Consider the following 15,178-nt stretch of genomic DNA (forward strand, 5'->3'; position numbering starts at 1 on the left):
GGCAAGCTCAGGGGACCATATGGGACGCTGGAATTCGAACCACCAACCTTCTACATGAAAGGCAAACACCTTATCTTTATGCTATCTCTCCGGCCCCAGAATAAAGTTTTTCTTTTAAATCAAAGAAACTTAAATTCCTAAGGAATCGTATACCACTGATTCTCAGAAGATTATAACAAAATTGTAAAAGGTGTCATACTTCTGCAGAGTGAAACACCAATGATGTATTACCTCATTTCAAATACTACTCATCAAGATTTGGTTTACAATTTTTGAGACTTCATTATAGAAGGAGAAAGAGAGATGATCAGGGTCCAAAAATAACAGTGAGAGCTAGGTAGAGAGTGCTAAGTAGATGCATTGTATGTGAGAGGCCAGGATTCACTCAATCCCTAGCACCATATGGCCTCCTTACCCAGTTGTGTACCAAATAAAAAAATTAAAGACAATAATGATAAAGTTCAATGATTAAAAATAAAAGTACATATAAAACCCCCAAATTTAAAAAATAGTGTACATTCTGTCTTTCAAACTCCAGAGCTTGACTCTGGAGCTTAACAAAGTACAGCAGAAAAGAAGAGGTGAGAAATGAATAAAGGAAAAAAAAAGAGGAGCTGGAACAGTGGCATAAGTGGTACAGCGTCTGCCTTGCATGCACTTAGGATGAACCACCGTTGGAGTCCCCAGCATCCCATATGGTCCCCCAAGCCAGGAGCAACTACTTCTTTTTTTTTTTTTTTTGGTTTTGGTTTTGGATCGCACCTGGCAGGCTCAGGGAACAATATGAGATGCTGGGATTCGAACCACCAACCTTCTGCATGTAAGACAGGAGCAATTTCTGAGCGCATAGCCAGGAGTAATCCGAGTGTCACAGGTTGTGGCCCAAAAAACGCAAAAAAAAAAAAAAAAAAGGGGGGGGGTGAGTACTACTATGGCAAAGGAAATGTAAATGACTTGAGAATACCATGAGGGCATTGAACATCTATGGATTTGTTAGGAAATACCTTGGTTAGAAAAAGATCTGGAGGGCAGTGTGGGAAGCATGTAACTGTGATGGTCATGATGCTCCACACCACCAGATAGTCCCCAGAGCATTGCCAAACATAGATGGGTGTGACACAAAAACAAAAAAGTCCTGGGCCAGGGAGCAAGCTGTACTGCACGGCTCACTTGAACACCACCGTGTAGCCCAGAACTTCAAAAACAAACAAACAAACAAACAAACAAGGGGCCAGAGTCACAGCACAGCAGGGAGGCGTTTGCCTTGCATGTGGTTGAATGGGGTTCCATCCCTGGTATCCTATATGGTCCCGAGCCTGCCAGGAGTAATGTCTGAGCACACAGCCAGGAGTAACTCTTCTGCCACCAGGTGAAGCCACAAAACAAAACAAACTCAAAACAAAACAAAAAAATAAAGCCTAATTCTCCACAAGCACAACCATAACTTAAGAGCTATGTGTAAACATATATGTATATGATGCAGATATACGAGGCACGTTATGTGTGTATATGTATGTGCTATGTTGTATATAGCATATACACATATTTATATACATAAATGCTTGCTCCCTGGAAGTGCATGTAAGAGCGCAATTAAAGGGGTGCAAAAATCTGGTGAACACCTCAGCTGAGTGTCCAGTGTCTGATATCATCCTAAACTCACAGAAAGCACCACAGCAAGAGAAACATGCAATTACACATTATCCAAACAACAAAGAGAAGAAGCAGGGCAGGGAGAAGGTAATAAATATTTATCATATCCATTGTGTTAAAGAGTAGTTTTCCAATTCAGGTACTTGGAAGACTAATTTGTTTCCATCACTGTGTTCTTTAATGCCTGGTCTCATCCTGAGACAAATATAATCACCAACACTTCTGCTCAATGCTCACAGGAAGATGAACATATAGACTTGAGAGAATTGTCATTTTCCTTTGATACGTACTTGGCTCTTCTTTCCTCCTGCATCTGTGGCTTGGTTCGTTGAGCTTTATCTCCCATCCGAGTCCCCTCCAGCTTCCCAACCAGGGATAACACCTCTCCGGTGGGCTCATCGCGGCGGGTCCGGTCAATGAGAGAGCGGTCAGCTTGAAGGACAAGATTGGAGTTCTGAAAAGAAGAATGATATTAAGGCGGTCTGGCAGAAGAGGAGGAGAAGAAGGGTAAAGAAGGAGAAGGGAGAGAAGAGAACAACACACACACACCTTTTTTAATTGTATTTTTTAATCTCTTATCTTTAAAAAGAAAAGAACTTACTAAACTTTCTGCTATTGTATGAATGACTTTATTGGCTATACAATCATTTTCACAAATATACTTGGTACTGAACTTTTTCTTTCTTTTTTTCTTCTCTTCCCTTTTATTTTTTTTAGTTTCCCTTTCTATTTTATTTTTAGTTCTTTTCCATCACTTTGCTTTCCCTTATCTTGAAACAAATGTATCAGGATCATTTACTACAACTATGTGATGCATTTTAATAAAAAAATAATTTCGCCACAGAGAATGACTTGGATTGGACAGCCTAGTATGCCTGGAACCCGGAGTTGGTCTTAAATCAGAGAACTTCAGGGATAAGGTCTCTCTGTATTTAGGACAAGGCTTTTATCCCCATTTTACCCATATTTTGCTGGGCCTATGCAAACAGCAACACTTGGCCACTCTCACACCGTTATTATTGCTGTATTTTTCTTAACTCCTATCCTTTTTTGTTATTTTGTTTTTTTGGGCCACACCCGGTGATGCTCAGGGATTACTCCTGGCTGTCTGTTCAGAAATAGCTCCTGGCAGGCACGGGGGACCATATGGGACACCGGGATTCGAACCAACCACCTTTGGTCCTGGATTAGCTGCTTGCAAGGCAAACGCCGCTGTGCTCTCTCCGGGTCCAACTCCTATCCTTTTTATAAAAAGGAAGAGCTTACTAAACTTTCTGCTGCTGCTTCAATGAATTCATTGGGAGTCAATAGTTTTCAAAAATATGTTCCTTTCTCTTCCATTTCTTGAGTTTCTCTTTCCACTTTCTATTTTAAAAAAATGTTGCTTTTGGTCTTCCTAAAAAAATGTATTATCAGTGATGTCAACTATGTAATGCATTTTCTTTAAATAAGCTAAATTTAAAAAATAATAATAAAAAAAAGAGAACAGCAGATGAGATGGGAAAAGAGAATGAGGGCAGAGCCAAGTAAAGGAAACGGCGGTGGCCATAATCCTGGGGCCCTGGGCGATCGCCCCGCCAATCTGCATTCGAGCCCCAAAAGCAGCAGCAGCCCCTCGACAGTCTGCTCCCAACACGCCCCAGGCGTGCTGGGCCTTGGGGGACAGGGGCAAGGAAAGGGGCGGAAGTGGCTTGGAGCACAAGGGAGCATTGTAGACCGAGCACTCAGTCGGGCCCGCCCCCTCTCCCTCGCACACTCACCGCCTTGTACTCGTACTGCAGGCTCCGAGCCGTCACGTCCGCCATGGCTGCAGCGGCCGCCCCGGGCTGGAAAAGCTAAACGCACAGCGAGGATGGGGCCAGACTCTCCGAGGCTCCCGCGGCGCGCAAGCGATGACGACAGAGAAAACGCGCGGAACAAGAGAGGCTCGCTTCCGCTTCCGGGAGCTCGGCGGAAGAAAGTGGGCGGGCCGGTACGGGCTTTTCTCATTGCACAGAAAGGGCAGACGCATGCGCGCTAGAGGGAAAGTGGAAGCTGGGCATGATGGGAGCAGTGGAAATTACCCCAGACCTTATGCTGGGGGGGGGGGGGGGGAGGGAGGGAGGGAGAGAGAGATGCTATTTTAATGGGCATTCAGAAACACTGATACTAAGGACTGTGTTGCCATTTTTCCCTCTGTGTTGTTCTTTTTTCTTTTTTTGCATCAGTGCCTTGCTTTTTATTTTTTTCAGGAAACCTTTAATATTCCTTGCAAGTTGGTTTACATCAGTGCTTCTCAAATAGTGTGGCTTGCCTCAAACCGTGCTTCGAAATTGCAAAACGTGCTCATTGTAGCCGTTAATACAGACATCACATCTGATTAAAAAATCAGTTCAAGGGGCCGGAGAGATAGCATGGAGGTAAGGCGTTTGCCTTACATACAGAAGGTCAATGGTTCGAATCCCAGCACCCCATATGGTCCCTCGAGCCTGCCAGGAGCGATTTCTGAGCATAGGGCCAGGAGTAATTCCTGATCACTGCCAGGTGTGACCCAACCCCCCCCCCCCAATAAATAAAATCAGTTCAAATTATTTTATATATTTTTGTTTTGTTTATATATTTTTGTTTTTTGTTTTGTTTTTGTTTGTTTTTTGTTTGTTTTGGGGTCACACCCAGCAGCGCTCAGGGGTTACTTCTGGCTATGTACTCAGAAATCACTCCTGGCGGGCTCAGAGGACCATATGGGATGCCAGGATTTGAACCACCAACCTTCTGCATGCAAGGCAAATGCCTTACTTCCATGCTATCTCTACAGCCCCTAAAGTTTTTTTTTAATAAAGTTACTATTTACAGTCGTGGGGGGGGGAATGTTTTGTTCTTCCTAGAGGGGCATGACAGAAAATACTTGAGAAGCACTGCTTTACATGTAGATGTTGATTGTCTGAGAAGGTTTTTAGTCACTTCTTTAAATCTGAAAAACATCTTTTCAAGGTAGAAGACTAGGTTGAAGATTCTTTCATTTGGTGCTTTGAACATGTCATTCCCTTCTTTTCTAAAAAAGAAAATATTTTATTGATTTATTGATTGGTTTTGGGGCCGCATCCAGCAGTGCTGAAGGGTTACTCTTGCCTCTGAATTCGGAAATAGCCCCTGGCAGGCTTGGGGACCATATGAAATGTCGGGAATCAAACCTGTTCCCTACAGGGTCGGCTGCATGCAAGGGAAATGCCCTACCGCTGTGCTATTTCTCAGCCCCATTCCCTTCTTTTATGAGCAGTCATTTGTGAATATTTTACCAGCCTCTCAGCCTTTCTGATAGGGATGGGTAAATGCAGAGGTGCAGGGTGATGCACTCCCGAGTGCACCAGGGAAATAAGTCCCAACTTCCCTCCAGTTACCTATGGAAAGCCAAGACATGACAATTTTTGGTGCCCAAGATCAATTATGTAGTCACTTCCCAATTAGTAAACTTATGTCACTGTCTTGCAAATTCTCAGCATGTTCTAAGACAGCTTGCCCTACCTGCCCCCAAGTCACATGTTTTTTTTTTTTTGTTGTTGTTGTTGTTTTTGTTTTTTTGGTTTTTGGGCCACACCCGGCATTGCTCAGGGGTTTTACTCCTGGCTGTCTGCTCAGAAATAGCTCCTGGCAGGCACGGGGGACCATATGGGACACCGGGATTCAAACCAACCACCTTTGGTCCTGGATCGGCTGCTTGCAAGGCAAACGCTGCTGTGCTATCTCTCCGGGCCCAAATCAGATGTTTTTATCAGTCATTAGACTGGTCTGAAAATATAAGTATATAGATGTCTAATCCAAATTGAATAGGAAGGTGTTTTTCTACCAAATGAAGCTAACACAGTGTCATGACATATTTTAAGATGTTTTGAGTTATTTACATCACTATATCTTTGCATTAGTTTAAATAAAGTAGAATCCATATAAATTCATAGTTTTACCTAACTTGGAGAAAATCAGAAAAATAGCTTTTAGAAGAGGTAAAATGACAATGCCGCTTTCTTAATATGTATACATGTAGGTTTTATTATCCACTTAAAATCATTTTAGACAAAAATTCCTTTGGGGAATTTCTGGAAGGGATATTGCTATGCTCTTCAATGAATAGTAGCCCCCTTTACAGAAGAACTTTAGTCTGAGTCCAGGGTTCAGTAATAAACCATCTACCCCACAAATCAGGGTGAGATTCTGGAACAGTAGGCATATAGGTAGGTGTTGTGCTTGAGGATAGGTCTGTTTCAAATGTTTTATACCTGCAGACAGGTAAAATAGAAAAATACTTCATGAACTACTGATGCACTACTATCAACCATTATTTATAGTAGTATTTTCTATATTGTATTTGAAATCTAATACAAAATGAAATCAATGTGTTAAGCAGCAGTAATTTTTTTTATGGGCCAGCATCAGTCTTGGGTAAGTGGTTAAAAACCACGACTCTAGAAAGCATTTAATTTATTGAGACAGGTAAGTTTCTTTGTCCATTGTGGGAGAAGAGAGAAAGTGACTGAGGATAATAACTAGACATCAAATCATATGCAGGACGTACTTCATAAATATTATATGGTTCCTACTTAGCTTTTGAATGTCCTGTGTAGAACACAGACGTAGAACACAGGGGGAAACACTTCTGTTCTTTTACCCTACATAGAAAGAGTTTTATATACTTGTATAAAGTTTTAAGAAACACTAAAATTGCCATACATTCAACTATGTTTTTTTTATATCAAGAGATAATTGAACTTTGTATTTTTTAAATCATTTCAGACAATTCTTTTTTTTTTTTTTTTTTGGTTTTTGGGCCACACCCGACGGTGCTCAGGGGTTACTCCTGGCTGTCTGCTCAGAAATAGCTCCTGGCAGGCACTGGGGACCATATGGGACACCGGGATTCGAACCAACCACCTTTGGTCCTGGATTGGCTGCTTGCAAGGCAAATGCCGCTGTGCTATCTCTCCGGGCCCTTCAGACAATTCTTTTTTTTTTTTTTTTTTTTTGTGGTTTTTGGGACACACCCGGCAGTGCTCAGGGATTATTCCTGGCTCCAGGCTCAGAAATTGTTCCTGGCAGGCATGGGGGACCATATGGGACGCCGGGATTCGAACTGATGACCTCCTGCATGAAAGGCAAACGCCTTGCCTCCATGCTATCTCTCCGGCCCCCAGACAATTCTTATTGCTGTCCATCATTCTGGTGTTGCGTGACATGGTAAGGTTATCCACCTTCTCTAAACAGTAAATATATTAACTATAAGTAGTGAAAATCTAATTATGTTATCCTTTAATATAGTCCCAATTTAATACATAGCAAAATGCTTAACTTAATAATTTCTGTTTTAAGATGGTATTCAATACTTAGGAAATTTTGTTAAAAACTCGTGCCTTTATTTCACAATAGAAAATGAAGAATTTAGGGCCGGAAGAGATAGCACAGCGGTATTTGCCCTGCAAGCAGCCAATCCAGGACCAAAGGTGGTTGGTTCAAATCCCGGTGTCCCATATGGTCCCCCGTGCCTGCCAGGAGTTATTTCTGAGCAGACAGCCAGGAGTAACCCCTGAGCACTGCCAGGTGTGGCCCAAAAAACAAACAAAAAAAAAAAAAAGAAAGAGAAAAAGAAAATGAAGAATTTAAAATCATAGTATGAAAATAAGTTTGAATAACAATGGGAGATAATTACTATGCAAGGGAAATACTAACACTTAAATGATTTGGAATAATTTTGAATTAGAGAACCAAAATACTAAGTTAGCCAAGATAAATATAGATAAGGCGTCCCTCCCTGCCCCTACTTTTTTTCATCACCCCTGCAAGTAATTGGTGCATTTCTATGAGAGGTTTCCACATTTTTACATTCGTTCTAGAATGTGTCCAGATACCCTCAGGAAGAACTTCATTTAAATTGTATGTTTAGCCTGTATATTATTTCCAGTAAATTCTTTCAGGTCTGTAATATGAGTGCATAGTGCCCTCACGTATCTTAAAGGAATTCTACTATGCTTCTGTGTAGCTATTGGGTAATTAGGCTCCGACTATGTGCAGAATATGTTCAAGTAAAGTATCAAGATTGATAGAAACTTAAAGATCATATGTGACTTAAAGTCTATATTCTGCACTAGTTCCCAAGCATGTGCAATATCAGAAGACTGGTTCTCATGTACATTTGGTGGAAAACTACTATGACAACCAATTCTACAGGGGCCAAGGAGATAGTACAGGGTGTAGGGTGCTTTCCTTGTTTTGTAAATCTAGTTCTGTGACTCTGTAGTTATGATTTCTTTTTTCTTTTTTTTTTTTTTTTTAAGAAATTGGAGTTTATTTGTATGTGAAATATCAGGGCTTAGAAAACTTAAAATCCAGGTTTGAGAGAGGGTCAAGCTCAGGGCTGTGTGGCCATCATAGGTGGGAGCTGACAAGGATGGTCGCATAGCCTGGGCCACCCCTGCCTGTGGTTAGGATTTCTAATTCTTAATTACTTACACTTATTTTGGGGGAGTTTCTTGGGGCCCTTAGAGGTTACTCCTGGCTGCACTCAGAAATTGCTCCTGGCAGGCTCAGGGAGCCATATGGAATGCCGAGATTGAACCACCATTCGTCCTGGGTCAGCTGTGTGCAAGGCAAACACCTTACATCTCTGCTATCTCAGGCCCCTCATTTTTACATTTAAACCACATAATTCATCATCAAATGTACCCTTTTCTCATCACAGTATATGTCTAGGTCAGGGGTCTGCAACCTTTCAGACATAAAGAGCCACTTGGACCCGTTTCCGAAGGAAACTGGGAGCCGCAAAACCATTGCAACATTTAAAACAAATATAACACTGCATATATTGTTTCTTACCTTAATGCTATATACGTCACCAGGTACGGCTGCCTCCATTGGCTCCGCTCCTCAGCTCCGCCTCACTGCTATAGATATAGCGGAGAGAAGCGGAGCTGAGATTAAAGCAGTATTTTTTTTTTCTGACATCGGCTCCGGAGCCGCGGCAAGCCTTCAAAAGAGCCGCATGCGGCTCCGGAGCCGCAGGTTGCCGACACCTGGTAGGTAGAGGCCAAGGATCCTCATTCATAAGTATGGAAAATGGTGCTAGAGACTTCAGTCCTTTGGGCACTGTGTTGAATTATGTTAGAGACAGGATTGAAAAGCCTGAGGCTTGATACTCAGCATCCATATAGTTACAAAAAATAAGATCCTTGCTTTAGATTAGATTTTTTTAAAAATGCTCTGAAATAGATGCTTGAGTTCATCGTGCCTGCCTCATGAATTGACATTTATCGCAAATGAGCATGTTAATGGAGATAGTGAAGAGTTCTTGTAGCTTCCTTTCAGTAGGTACTTTGATTTGCTCTAGATTCCTGGTGGACTTAAATCTTCTCTAAGACTTGTCAGAGTTACTATTATATGTTAGTAAAAGAGAATTCTCACCTGACATGACACCACAGCCTGGTGGTGTCATGTCAAATACTCACTTTTTAAAACCTACTCCATTGGTGTGTTAGGCCTCCGGACACCCAGAAAAGATAACCTTGGTCCTTATTACAAGTATTGTTATTGGAGCTGAAATGGCAGTACAGTGAGTAGGGCATTTGCCTTGCAGGAGGCCAATCCCAGTTTGATTCTCAGCCTTCCATATAGTCCCCCAACCACTGCTAGAAGGCAGAGCTGGAGTAACCCTTGAGCGATGCCAGGTGTGGTCCCCAAACAAAAAAATAGATGCATAGTTACAAATAATATAAGAATCACACTTGAGGGGCCGGGCGGTGGCGCTGGAGGTAAGGTGCCTGCCTTGCCTGCGCTAGCCTAGGACGAACCACGGTTCAATCCCATATGGTCCCCCAAGAAGCCAGGAGCAACTTCTGAGCGCATAGCCAGGAGTAACCCCTGAGCATCACAGGGTGTGGCCCAAAAACCAAAAAAAAAAAAAAAAAAAAAAAGAATCACACTTGAGATACAGGTTGCTAATATTTAAGAGGGACTAGGAAGATTATTATTGCTTGTTATTGAAGAAATGTCAAAGATATACTTGGGTGCTTCCTGGGAAACATGCCACTTGGATTGAGGAATGACTGCTAGACTTTGAGCTTCTCAAGGTTCCTTCTTCCTACTCTGATTGTCGTTAGAAACACAGACATTTCCTAAACTTACTCTTAATTTACTTTGTGATTTGGGAAGAAGAAAATTATACCTAAAAGTGAACTCTACTATTATACCTACCTAAATATCTCTAAAATTATACCTAAAAGTGGAGTCATTCTTAAAATGAGTTTTTAGAACATGTGTAAAGAGGTAGCATCGTGCAACTTTCATAAAAGCTGCTGTAATCTACTAAAACATTAAGGACCTAAAAGTTCTTGTGACCTTTGTTGTTGTTGTTGTTGTTGTTGTTTTGGGGCCACAGAGGGCAATCCTTCGGTTACTGTTGATTCTGCACTCAGAAATTGCTCCTGATATGCTCCGGATCATATGGGATGCCTGGGATCAAACCTAGGACAGTCGTACAAGGCAAGTGCCTTACCCTCTGTGCTATCACTCTGGCTCCCATTTGGTTGTTTCTTATAATTGCTTTCTGAGCCTATATAAAAAAGAGACATTAATGTCCAATATGCAGGAAGTAGGTTGATTTTTAGACTTGGCTTGTGTTAGACCTTTAGGGTTTGGTTTATTTTTTTCATTATAATTTACAAATTCTAATGAGGTTATAATAAGAGGCTAACTAACTAGTTTATAATCTAGCCCTCCACTCAATTTCCATAGTCTGAGCCTAAAATAAACACTTTTATACTGCCCTTAGAATACAAATAAACACTTCTGAATCATATAATTGAGAGATACTCGTTAAAGTGCTAATTAATATTATAGTATTTAAGCATGATTATTTGTAAAACTTTTCATCTGCTATAACATATTTCTTTTTAATTGTGTGATTGCTGAGATATTTATTTTTACTTCTAAGTACTGTACGAATGTTAGTTTTTGTGTTTTTTTTTTTTGTTGTTGTTGTTTGTTTGGTTTTGGTTTTTGGGCCACACCCAGTGACACTCAGGGGTTACTCCTGGCTATGCGCTCAGAAATTGGCCCTGGCTTGGGGGGACCATATGGTATGCCAGGGGATCAAACCTCGGTCTGTCCTTGGTTAGTGTGTCAAGCAAATGCCCGGCTGCTTGCGCTACTGCTCCAGCCCTCTAATGTTAGTTTTTTTTTAAACTAGTGTTAAACTTGCTAAAGTCATAAGGCATTTCTCGAAGTACTTTTAGAAGTTGAGGGGCCGGAGAGTAGCATGGAGGTAAAGCATTTGCCTTGCATGCTGAAGGTCGGTGGTTCGAATCCCGGCATCCCATATGGTCCCTTGAGTCTGCCAGGAGCGATTTCTGAGCTTAGAGCCAGGAGTAACCTCTGAGTGCTGCAGGTGTGACCTGGATAAAAAAAAAAAAAGTTGAGCATGCAGATTGATAAATACAGAATTCAGTTAAAACACTGAAAAATAAAAATTATTTTACTTCTATTATGGATTTTTTCCCATCCACAGTGTTGAGCATCAAATTTTCTTATTTTTGGAAATATTGTGGGGGTACTTTGTGGGGGAACCTTACTCATTCTATATGCAAATCCTTTGCAGTTGATTTAAAATGCAAATCATTTTTAATACGAATTAGCCTTTTCCTATGCTAATTCCGACCCCCCAATCAATTCCTTAATTATTTGGAAGTATTGTTTAAACGAGGAATCAGCATGTCAATACAGACTGTCTACTTTTGTAAATAAAGTTCTGTCACATCCAAGTGATCACATCTGTTCATCTATGTATTTATGTATTGTCTGTGACTGACACTGTGACAAGAGTACAGAGCTACCGTATTTGCCGGCTATAAGACGACCCCCTAATTTTGCAGTTAAAACATAGGTTTAGGCCTATATTCGCTGTATCAGACAGAACGTTCCTGTGCTGCAACTGTATGTACCACAGTGAGCCAATCTCTGACTTCCCACATGCCCCCACTCCCCATGGATTTGGGGGCCTTGCCTTTTTTGTGCTAGAACATGGGTAGATGGGATGATCTTAGTAGCATATTTACTGAGTGAACACTGCTTGAATATATAAAGCTCCTCTGTAAAGGGAAGAGGACAGCACAGTGCTTGCCACACAGAGAAGTTGCTTCTGTCTTGAGATTTTTCCTCCTCTTAGTAGCCATGTTGACTGGAATGAGCAGACGATGACTAAGAAGTATATTGTGTGGTCTCAATTAGAGACTGAGACCATGCAGGTGGAAAGCACTGCTGACAGTAGAGAAGATCATTCTACTTCCTATCCACTAAGGTCTTAACTTCCTTTTCTAAACTCTAAAGCAAAGGTTCAAAGGTTATACTGTAATAGACTTCCTCTCTGACTCTGGCCAATCTGAGCAGGCTTTTGGACAGTGTAGATTCGGGTCCAGAACATTGTCTAATTTGCATGCATAAAAAGCCTGCTTGGATTAGCTGAGTTAGAGAGGCGGTCCGAGCAGCCTTGCAGTGATTGGTGCAGGATCGAGTTGGAAAATTCGTTTTGTGGCAATATTCAGACAATTGTCGTTTAACGGCATATTGAAACATTTTTCGGGATATACTCGGCGTATAAAACGACCCCCGATTTTCGGTTGACTTTTTTTTGTTTCAAAAGTTGTCTTATACGCAGGAAAATATGGTAAGTAGTTGACAGCAAAAACAGTATGGCCCTGAAAGCAAAACTTAATAAGCTGCTAGTAATAGTTGAGGATGCTTAGCTTAATAACAAATAGCAATTTTTTGTGTTTTGTTTTTTTGTTTTTGTTTTTTAATTTATTTATAGAAAATGCATCATATAATTGACATAGTTGAACATAATATATTTGTATCTAGATAAGTGAGAGCAAAGTTATTAGTAAAAAAAAACAAGAGAAAATTAAAACAAAAAAAAATAAAATCAAGAAAATCAAGAAAGAAGAAAGATGGGGACCAGAGCAATAGCACAGCAGTAGGACATTTGTCTTGCATGTGGCCAATCTGGGACTGACCTGGGTATGATTCCTGGCATCCCATATAGTCTCCGAGTCTGCCAGAAGTGATTTCTGAGTGCAGAGACAGGAATAACCCCTGAGCACTGCTGGTTTTAGCTCCCAAACCAAAAAAAAAATTCTTTTATATATTTTATTTAAACACCTTGATTACATACATGATTGTGTTTGGAATTCAGTCATGTAAAGAACACCACCCATCACCAGCGCAACATTCCCATGACCAGTGTCCCAAATCTCCCTCCTCCCCACCCAACCCCCGCCTGTACCCTAGACAGGCTTTCCATTTCCCTCATACATTCTCATTATTAGGACAGTTCAAAATGTAGTTATTTCTCTAATTAAACTCATCACTCAAAAATATGGAACGTTTCACGAATTTGCGTGTCATCCTTGCGCAGGGGCCATGTTAATCTTCTCTGTATCGTTCCAATTTTAGTATACGTGCTGCTGAAGTGAGCACACAAATAGCAAATTTTAATTATAATGATAAATCACTAAATATTTTTGTCGAGGGCTCAATGGACCACATGGGATGCCAGGGATAAAACCCAGGTCAGCCAGATATGCAAGGGCAAGCTCTCCCTATTTGTGGTGTTATCACTTCAGACCCTATTCTTATATATTACATATAACATATAAGCAATATAAAGAAATAAATTATTGATACATGGAACAATATATTGGACTTGAGGAGTTTTGTCACACCCAGCAGTGCTCAGAAGTCGTGCCTGAGAGCCAACCCAGGCCTCCTGACTACAAGGCATGTTCGTGCTATCTCCCCAGCCCTTAAATGTAATAATATGAGTTCATCCTTAAAACACTTTGAATACAGTATCTCGTTCAAAAGAATACACGCTCTGGCTCCATGTTTAAGAAATTATGAAGACCAGAGAGATAGTACAGGGGGAAGGTTTCTTTCTGTCCAGGGCTGACTTGGGTGGGTTTGCAATACATATGGTCTCCATATGATGACAGAAATGGCCCCTGAGTACACAGCTGGAAGTAAGCCCTGTACACTGCCAGGTGGGGTCCTCTAAACAAGCAAATGAACAAAAACTTTAGAACAGACAAAGCTAATCTTCAGTGAGGAAAAAAGTTAGAATAGTTGTTACTGGTGGTAATGTCTGAAAAATAACTTGTGAGGAATTTGAGGGGTTGGGAGCTGATCAAGGAAAAGGATAAAGCTCTTGGACAAATGCATACCATAAAGTTGAGAGCTTAGAGTCATCTCCCCATTACCCAAAAAAGGAAGGAGTTAAAGGAACAACCCCAGAAAGGGAATCCTCATTGGCATCTCTGAAGATAGTGTGTCTAGGTTAGGTCACTCCAGACAAGAGTGGGAATCTCTGGGCTGGCGAGTGCCAGAAGGCAGTAATGACCTGGGGTCTTAACACAACACTGACTGCTCAATGAACCCCAGGTGCTAGGCAGTTTTATAGAGTAGGCAATCTAAATAAAATCTGCTTGTTTCAGTTATTTCAGAGAATTGAGTGTTTAAAAGTTTGTGTTTGGCACTAGAAGATTATTTTAGTGAACAGTGATCATTCTGCATTGAAAAAAAGTACTAGGTGCAAGTCCATCTTTTGTAGTTGATAAAATACCTGAGAAATGTTTGGAGTGAGAATGTACTATGACAGAGCTCGGGTTACATAGGAGAATGCAAGTGTTGAAACTCATTAAACACCTAAGATAGGAGAATTTTACTGAGAAACTGTAAATTGGGGTATACCTGTGTTTGTTAGAAAGCTTTCAGCTTTGCTTTATTTGAACTTTTCTCATGCAATATTAAAGATACTCTGTGATGATAGATTTAGAACATCCAGGGAACCGAACCACTTCTCCAGAAAACATAGAGGCATTTGAATTACAAACTGTGATTTTGTAGAAAACTGATTCTGTAATCTTTTAACTAAAGATTGTGTGCTTGATGATTCCAGGGTGAGAATCTCTGCCAGCAGGGATTTAGCCACAATATCATCTCTTGAATCCGCTGACAGAATGCTCTTATATGAAGGCCCTGGATTTTCACAGTGATTCTATAAAGATTCATGTTTTATTTTGTTGTTGTTGTTTTGGTTTTTTGTGTGTGTGTGGTTTTTGGGTCACACCCGGCAGTGCTCAGGGGTTACTCCTGGCTCCATGCTCAGAAATTGCTCCTGGCAGGCACGGGGGACCATATGGGACGCTGGGATTCGAACCGATGACCTCCTGCATGAAAGGCAAACGCCTTACCTCCATGCTATCTCTCCAGCCCGGGATTCATGTTTTTTTGTAACTTTCCTCAGTACAGTTAAAGTCATCTACCATGAACTCACAAATAACATCATGTTGAAACACAGAAAAATTGAAAGACTTTCCTCTATGATCAAATGAACATAATGTTTTGTTGCTCTCACCACAGTTTAGTATTGAAAGTCCTCTTTATAGCAATTAGGTAAGAAAGAACTATGAAAAATATTTAGACTGGGAAAGATGAGGTCAAACTAGAACTGTTT

The 15,178-nt window shown here is 40.9% G+C and overlaps 1 protein-coding gene and 1 non-coding gene across 2 annotated transcripts in view; both read right to left on the bottom strand.

The window, feature by feature from the left end:
- The window catches only part of SNRNP200 (small nuclear ribonucleoprotein U5 subunit 200), a 33,719-nt gene extending 30,187 nt beyond the window's left edge, over nucleotides 1-3,532 (bottom strand). Inside the window, exons 1-2 of the mRNA XM_049785037.1 lie at nucleotides 3,414-3,532; nucleotides 1,944-2,107 (exon numbers count right to left, since the gene is read on the bottom strand). Coding sequence (XP_049640994.1) covers nucleotides 1,944-2,107; nucleotides 3,414-3,458 — 209 coding nt within the window. The 5' untranslated portion in view covers nucleotides 3,459-3,532. The remainder of the gene's footprint in view (nucleotides 1-1,943; nucleotides 2,108-3,413) is intronic.
- Nucleotides 3,533-13,036: 9,504 nt separating this feature from the next.
- LOC126025043 (U6 spliceosomal RNA) lies at nucleotides 13,037-13,143 on the bottom strand. The gene has a single exon (XR_007501093.1). It is a non-coding gene; the product is annotated as a U6 spliceosomal RNA (small nuclear RNA).
- Between the last annotated feature and the right edge of the window lie 2,035 nt (nucleotides 13,144-15,178).

This window comes from Suncus etruscus, chromosome 12 (genome assembly GCF_024139225.1).
Source record: "Suncus etruscus isolate mSunEtr1 chromosome 12, mSunEtr1.pri.cur, whole genome shotgun sequence".
NCBI lineage: Eukaryota > Metazoa > Chordata > Mammalia > Eulipotyphla > Soricidae > Suncus > Suncus etruscus.